This window comes from Vespa velutina, chromosome 10 (genome assembly GCF_912470025.1).
Source record: "Vespa velutina chromosome 10, iVesVel2.1, whole genome shotgun sequence".
NCBI classification, from domain to species: domain Eukaryota; kingdom Metazoa; phylum Arthropoda; class Insecta; order Hymenoptera; family Vespidae; genus Vespa; species Vespa velutina.
In genome coordinates, this window is record NC_062197.1 from 255,028 (window position 1) to 261,858 (window position 6,831).

The window sequence follows — 6,831 nt, forward strand, 5'->3', positions numbered from 1 at the left end:
TGTTTACGCTTAGATAAATATAATTATACATAAATTTGTGTAAGATGCATATCCTATCGTAACGTATAATATATTTATACTGTACACATTTATTAAAGCAAGAATATAATACAATAATAATTACATGAAAACATACAGAAAAGTCTCACACATCAGCAAGATCACAATTTAGGTCACAATATACTCGCAGGTACAGTAAAGTAGTCTTAAAAAAGGGAATCACTGTCTTTGACCGCTGCCACTACCGCCGGCAGCAGCAGCTTCGGGATTGGTTGCTGATGTTAAAAGAACGAAGATCAATGCAGGAACGATATACATCCACTGAAATATTGAAAAAGGAAATAAATGAGAATTCCAAGTCTAAAGATTATTGTGATATTAGCGTAATGGAAATCTTACATATTTCGCGAGGAATGATCTGTTATCTTTGGTCTCTCCTCTTTCTCGAGCTTCACGTTCTCGTTCAAGTTTTTGAATATAAGTCGCTGTATCTGGTGCAGGACCGCTATCAGGATACTTGACTATTATATTTGTAGTCCACATATTTGTAAAAGGACTATCCATAACACATGGACCAGAAGATGATAGACTTACTGCTATTGGCTCCGCGGTACTATCTATCCATACTGTTAAAATATCTTCAAGATCTGATCCAAGTAAATAACACTGCAATTTATAAATCTAACTTAAGACACTTATTTGAATTGATTATATGTCAGAAAAATATGTCTATGTGAATAAAAGAAAAATTTATAATTTTACCGCCGGTATAGAAGTTAAGAAAGTTGTTTCACTTCCAGAGGAAGTACGAGCTATTGCTTTTAATCTATACTTTCCATCGTTCTTAGCTAGCTCTTTTAATTGATTAATTTGTGCTTGTAAAAGTCCATTTTGTCCAACAACTGAAGCTCCACTACGTACACTAGTAATCGTTACATTTCCCCTTTCTACAAAATTCGGTCCTGGTTCATCATTTAGCGCATGCCATAATCTCAACTGAAGCCAACCATCAATATCAAGTTCGATCTACAATTTAAATGATTATTATTTCATTATAATAATAATAATGTTGTTCATGTTTCTATGAATTTGACGAAACATAATAGACTTCACTAACCCCATATGTAAATGATGATATACCTAAGAACAGACTAAAGATAACACATGACAGATGCATGTCGTTGACTTATTTATCGATTTACTAGTTTAAAATTAAAAAATAAAAATCATGAAAATGATAAAACAATCACAGAATCAAAAATACATAAATTTCATTGTATATCAAGAGTTTCTGCTTTATAGAAATTTATCTATGTAACTATATTAGGGATATTATAATAAAATTGTTAAATGCTGGTCAGACTGACCAACCTTGAAACTTGATTCATAGAAGCAAAAAATCAAGCAACACTATTCGGTACTTATACGCAACTGCGTATAATATTTTCATAAGATCATGCTATTATTATCGCTATTACTATTTAATAATTAAGCAAGATCCAATTACTTCGAAAAACATTAAGGCTGTTCATTAACTTTTATTCGAAGCGTGTGCGACTTCAGCGACAGGTATGGACAAAATATGAAATACGAATATAAGCGGGGAACGCTGTCCCTACCATGCGTCTATCGTATCGATGTATGAGCTTGTGTTGATTATTCTCCTTTAACTATTCGTGCATAACTATTCGTTTCGTGTGGATTGGAGTAAGTAGTTTAAAATAGACTGTGAGTTCACACTTTTCAATCTCTCGTATGGTATATCTCTCTTTGATGGTAACGCGTGCGTCTTGCAGTGATAGGAGTACATGAAAAAAAAAAACTAACTCGTTAATCGTTCGAGTTAAGAAAAAGCGCATTTTAATTAAGGACATATTAAACAAGGACAACTGTCCCGAGATGAAAATTTTTTTATTAAAATTATTTTAAGTTTCTCGCGCGTAACGATCTTTATGACATACGAATTTTCTTATTTTTTTCCCATAGAATTATCTGTTCAAAGAGCGAATTTATCGTATATTCTCCGTGCGAGTATCGTGAAACGTATTTATTTGCATTTGGAATGGCTCGGAAAATTTGAGCATCAGTTATTTACGTACACAAATAAGCAGGTAATCGCTACTTCACGGAACAAACATATCCCCCATTTGAGCGTGATTGGAGGTCGTCAGTAGCGGGGGCTCTTCGAAATTCTTCCCTTTGGCCGCATATTTCTAGGGGCGCTACTATACGGAACTTTTTTCTTTCTTTTTTTCTTTTTTTTTTTTGTTTTTATTATTGTTTTTTTTTTTTTTTTTTTTTTTTTTTTTTTTTCGAAAAATGTTTCGGCAAACAATAAATCCCAGCGTAATTCTTTATCGATTTGAACTCACAAGATGTCATTTTAAAGATAAAGATTTAAGCGAGGACATGACCTTTTCGAATTTTTGTAAAAGCTTTGTTTTTATGTGTAAACTATTTTCGAAAAAAAGATCATTTTCCCGAGACCTTGTTTTTCAATGTCGCTCAAGAATTATTCTTGAGTTGAGTGTCCGCCGTTGGGATAAATCATTATAAAACCAAGGACGATGAACAGTCTTATCGTAGAATAAAGAATCTTTTCAAAGGACTTTCTTGACTTTCATCACTTGCGATGCGCGATCTGAATGGTATTAGGATTAAAGAACGAGTTAATAAACCACCGAGTTCTTTTTTTTTCCTTTTCTTTTTTTTTTTTTTTTTTTTTTTTTTTTTTTTCTTTTTTTTTCCATGAATTTTGATCCATCCGAAAAGATTATAAGACTTTACGAACCATTATTTCTATAAAGGTTATAATTATAAGAATATATTAGATTTACGATTAGTTGTAAATCTAAGATGTGACAACAGCGCAAATCTGCTTTCTCTTTTACAAAATGGTCGCCGGTTCTCTTCCCGAATGCTCAGATCCGCCACGTGGACGAAGAAGGAAGGAGGTCTTACTACTTTGAAAATTTCAGAAGAGATTCTCAATTAAGTTACAATTTTGGTAAAAACGAAAGTTCTTTTTAATCTATTAATCGATAAATGGTTTAATAAATGGTCAAGACAAATTAATAATATCAAAAAATATATTTTAATATTCGCATAACCTTAAACCCGTTACACATTTGGTCATAACTTTTCAAATATTGTAATAAGAGTTTTATTTCTCTATTCGTATTACACAACATACGTACTAAGGAGAACTTTTAAAAATCATAAATAAATTATTTTTCTATCGAGTATATTTTCATCTTTAATATTGAAACGAAAAGAAAAAAAAGAAAGAAAGAAAGAAAAAAAAAAAAAGAAGTTTCCTTTAATAATTCCAATATTGATTTCATATGAAATTTATCTTATCCTCTTATGTAGATATTTTAAGCTACTTCAAAAGCTAAAAAATGGGTAAAGAAAAAGTGCATATTAACATTGTCGTCATCGGACACGTAGATTCTGGGAAATCAACTACCACTGGACATTTGATTTATAAATGCGGTGGTATCGATAAGCGTACCATTGAAAAGTTCGAGAAGGAAGCCCAAGAAGTAAGTTCTGTGTATTAACTAACATGTTTTAGCTAAATTATGTCATAAATTAAACGATAAAACTTTGAATCGTAAGACTACGAAGCCAGCGATGATAATTCATATTTGTCCGAGCATTAAAGTTTTCTTACTTTTGCATAATATTGTGAAATTTTATATACCATTAGAAATGACTCTATTATTATTTTAATCGAACATATTTTATACATCAATTGTGTTTTTGGAAATTATAGATGGGTAAGGGTTCCTTCAAATATGCATGGGTTTTGGATAAGCTAAAAGCAGAACGTGAACGTGGCATTACTATCGACATTGCTCTTTGGAAATTCGAAACCTCCAAATATTATGTCACAATCATAGATGCACCTGGACACAGAGATTTCATAAAAAACATGATTACTGGTACTTCCCAAGCGGATTGTGCCGTATTGATTGTTGCTGCTGGTACCGGAGAATTTGAAGCTGGTATTTCAAAGAATGGACAAACTCGTGAACACGCATTACTGGCTTTTACGCTTGGTGTAAAACAACTCATTGTTGGTGTCAACAAAATGGACTCTACCGAGCCTGCATACTCTGAGACTCGTTTTGAAGAAATAAAGAAAGAAGTATCATCCTATATAAAGAAAATTGGTTATAATCCAGCTGCTGTTGCATTTGTACCAATTTCTGGTTGGCACGGGGATAACATGTTGGAGGCATCGAGCAAAATGCCTTGGTTCAAGGGATGGCAAATTGAGCGTAAGGAAGGTAAAGCGGAAGGGAAATGTCTTATCGAAGCTCTCGATGCCATTCTTCCACCTTCCAGACCAACCGACAAACCACTCCGCCTCCCACTTCAAGTAATTATTTATTTAATAAATCCATCTCTTAAAAAATCCCCCTCTTAATGGTTTTCCTATATGATATCATTTTTACAGGATGTTTATAAGATTGGTGGTATCGGTACTGTACCTGTTGGTCGGGTTGAAACTGGCGTATTGAAGCCAGGTATGGTCGTTACCTTTGCTCCTGCAGGCCTGACCACTGAAGTTAAGTCGGTGGAAATGCATCACGAGGCATTACTAGAGGCTGTACCTGGTGACAATGTCGGTTTCAATGTGAAGAACGTTTCTGTCAAAGAATTGCGTCGTGGATTTGTTGCTGGCGACTCTAAGAGCAATCCTCCTAAAGGTGCCGCAGACTTTACTGCCCAGGTAAAATAAACTTATTTGTTTATAGCTTTCCAAGAAATAATGAAGTTGAATTTATTTCAATAAAAAATTACGTAATATAGGTCATTGTACTAAATCATCCGGGGCAAATCAGCAATGGTTATACACCGGTATTGGATTGTCATACTGCTCATATTGCCTGCAAATTTGCCGAAATTAAGGAGAAGTGCGATCGCCGTACTGGCAAGACTACCGAGGAGAATCCAAAATCAATCAAATCAGGAGACGCAGCTATTGTTACTCTTGTACCAAGCAAGCCCATGTGCGTCGAATCTTTCCAAGAATTTCCGCCATTGGGACGTTTCGCTGTCCGTGACATGCGTCAGACGGTAGCAGTCGGTGTAATCAAGGCTGTTACTTTTAAGGATGCAAGCGGTGGAAAAGTCACCAAGGCTGCCGAAAAAGCTCAGAAAAAGAAATAACTATTTTCCGTATATGTTTATCGCCGGATTAACCGGTTTATTACAGCTGAAATAGTTAGCGTTCTTTCTTCATATCTTTCATATAACCTGGCATTTATATTAATGTTTTTATCATTATCGTTTCTGTTTTTTAAAATCTCTTTTATAAATTTATATTCAACGAAAAGGAAAAAAATTGACTTTTATTATTTTAGACATGATAACTGCGTATCTATCCAAGCTTTTCAACGTACGTCGATCTTATTAAGATTATTATTTCGTAACTTGTTTCATCGTAAAGAATTCCGCAGGGGAGGCAACGAATCGACGATGACCCCTTGTCGATGATGGCAAGAACAACGCTATTACATGAAATATATGAAGCAAGAGTAAAAGCTACTGAATAACATCTATTATTTCATAACTCAACACGAATGAAATAATAATTTAACTCGGCTTAATTATATTTTTTTAATTATTATACGGAAAGAATAAATTCTCCATCTGCGATATTTATCCTTCTGTCAGATAAATCCCCTTCCGTCTCACACAAATAGTTTAATTTTTTTAACATTATGATTTGTAAAAGCGACCTTACTTAATAGATAATGGGTCAGTTCGATATTTATGCATGCGATGAATTTGGATAGATGGCGATAGCGTTGATAATGAAACGAATTATGAATTATTCGATCCATCGGCAGCAGGAAGCAGCAGCACTTTCGACAAATATGGCTACGCTTGTAACCGGTGTTTCCACTTTTCTTAATATATTTTCACGAAGTTCAAGATCGTTAGGGCGTGATGTGAGTACGATTAAAATCCTTAAAATTCTTCGTGCGTGTGTGTGTATATATATATATATATATATAAATGTTACACACGCACAGAAAGTTTCAGTGATATTTTTTACTATTAAATTTATATGTACGAAATAACTTAACCTTTTACAAATCCATATTTAAATAACACGTTAAAAATGTAATAATAAATTCATATTTTTTCTTTTGCTTATGTGAACTATAATATTATTGTAGTTTCAACAAATACGCAATTATGTCGGCTGCAGAATGAGACGCGATGCCAAGCGTAGAAGATTGGCTGGAGAATATGCGGAAGAAAGATTGAGATTGGTTGCAATGAAGCGAAATGACATTTTACCTATTGAAATTAAAGTAACTAAATCTCTTTTAGAGATCATTCATACGCCTGTTTTTATTTCACAATATATCTTTCTTAATATTTATTTTAGGATCTCGTTGAGAAAGAGATACAAGAAAGAATTCCTAGACAGACTGCTTTAAGACAATTGACTTTTCGGTGTGTACTAACTTCGCGACCTAGAGGAATCGTATACAGATGGAGATTATCAAGGATAATGTTCCGTGACTTAGCAGATTATAATAAATTAGCTGGTATACAACGAGCCATGTGGTAGGACACGAAAATGATAAGTTCATTGATAAGGAACAAATTTGATCTTTATTTCTTCTCTCGTGTATGGTTCATGTTATATATGCCTAGTTAAAATTGTAAGAAGTGAAAAATACAAAAAAAAGAAAAGATCTTAAAATTCGTTTTATTTCGCTTATTCTCATCTTAAAATTTTTAAATGATGAAATCGTTCGTTCGACAACATATTACTGAACTATAATGACTTCGTTGGCCATC

The 6,831-nt window shown here is 33.5% G+C and overlaps 3 protein-coding genes across 4 annotated transcripts; 2 read left to right on the plus strand and 1 right to left on the minus strand.

Moving 5' to 3' along the window:
• Window positions 1-51: 51 nt before the first annotated feature.
• On the minus strand, window positions 52-1,520 carry LOC124952676 (ER membrane protein complex subunit 10). Of its 2 annotated transcripts, none has more exons than XM_047502902.1 (4): window positions 1,118-1,520; window positions 763-1,026; window positions 400-681; window positions 52-321 (listed from the first exon to the last, which is right to left on the minus strand). In XM_047502902.1, exons 1-4 carry the CDS (start codon window positions 1,175-1,177, stop codon window positions 220-222), a joined length of 708 nt encoding a protein of 235 aa, XP_047358858.1. In that variant the 5' UTR covers window positions 1,178-1,520; the 3' UTR covers window positions 52-219. The 2 variants fall into 2 exon arrangements, with proteins under 2 accessions (XP_047358858.1, XP_047358860.1); XM_047502904.1 differs by having other exon boundaries at window positions 400-666; window positions 1,118-1,488.
• Window positions 1,521-1,688: 168 nt separating this feature from the next.
• On the plus strand, window positions 1,689-5,672 carry LOC124952670 (elongation factor 1-alpha). Its single transcript, XM_047502888.1, has 6 exons — window positions 1,689-1,707; window positions 2,926-3,007; window positions 3,373-3,545; window positions 3,779-4,387; window positions 4,466-4,741; window positions 4,822-5,672. Exons 3-6 carry the CDS (start codon window positions 3,402-3,404, stop codon window positions 5,179-5,181), a joined length of 1,389 nt encoding a protein of 462 aa, XP_047358844.1. The 5' UTR covers window positions 1,689-1,707; window positions 2,926-3,007; window positions 3,373-3,401; the 3' UTR covers window positions 5,182-5,672.
• Window positions 5,673-5,808: 136 nt separating this feature from the next.
• Window positions 5,809-6,726, plus strand: LOC124952680 (28S ribosomal protein S14, mitochondrial). Its single transcript, XM_047502910.1, has 3 exons — window positions 5,809-5,966; window positions 6,198-6,335; window positions 6,413-6,726. The coding sequence occupies exons 1-3, from the start codon at window positions 5,811-5,813 to the stop codon at window positions 6,596-6,598; spliced, it is 480 nt and encodes a 159-aa protein (XP_047358866.1). The 5' UTR covers window positions 5,809-5,810; the 3' UTR covers window positions 6,599-6,726.
• Window positions 6,727-6,831: the final 105 nt, after the last annotated feature.

Bases quoted from the DNA above. Each gene is read 5' to 3' on its own strand.
- LOC124952680 (XM_047502910.1), top strand. From the start codon at position 5,811: ATGGCGATAGCGTTGATAATGAAACGAATTATGAATTATTCGATCCAT. The intron at 5,967-6,197 runs GTGAGTACGATT...ATATTATTGTAG, and splicing joins CAAGATCGTTAGGGCGTGAT to TTTCAACAAATACGCAATTA. The intron at 6,336-6,412 runs GTAACTAAATCT...TATTTATTTTAG, and splicing joins TTTTACCTATTGAAATTAAA to GATCTCGTTGAGAAAGAGAT.
- LOC124952670 (XM_047502888.1), top strand. From the start codon at position 3,402: ATGGGTAAAGAAAAAGTGCATATTAACATTGTCGTCATCGGACACGTA. The intron at 3,546-3,778 runs GTAAGTTCTGTG...TGGAAATTATAG, and splicing joins TCGAGAAGGAAGCCCAAGAA to ATGGGTAAGGGTTCCTTCAA. The intron at 4,388-4,465 runs GTAATTATTTAT...TCATTTTTACAG, and splicing joins CACTCCGCCTCCCACTTCAA to GATGTTTATAAGATTGGTGG.
- LOC124952676 (XM_047502902.1), bottom strand. From the start codon at position 1,177: ATGCATCTGTCATGTGTTATCTTTAGTCTGTTCTTAGGTATATCATCA. The intron at 1,027-1,117 runs GTTAGTGAAGTC...TTTAAATTGTAG, and splicing joins TATCATCATTTACATATGGG to ATCGAACTTGATATTGATGG. The intron at 322-399 runs GTAAGATTTCCA...TCAATATTTCAG, and splicing joins GATCATTCCTCGCGAAATAT to TGGATGTATATCGTTCCTGC.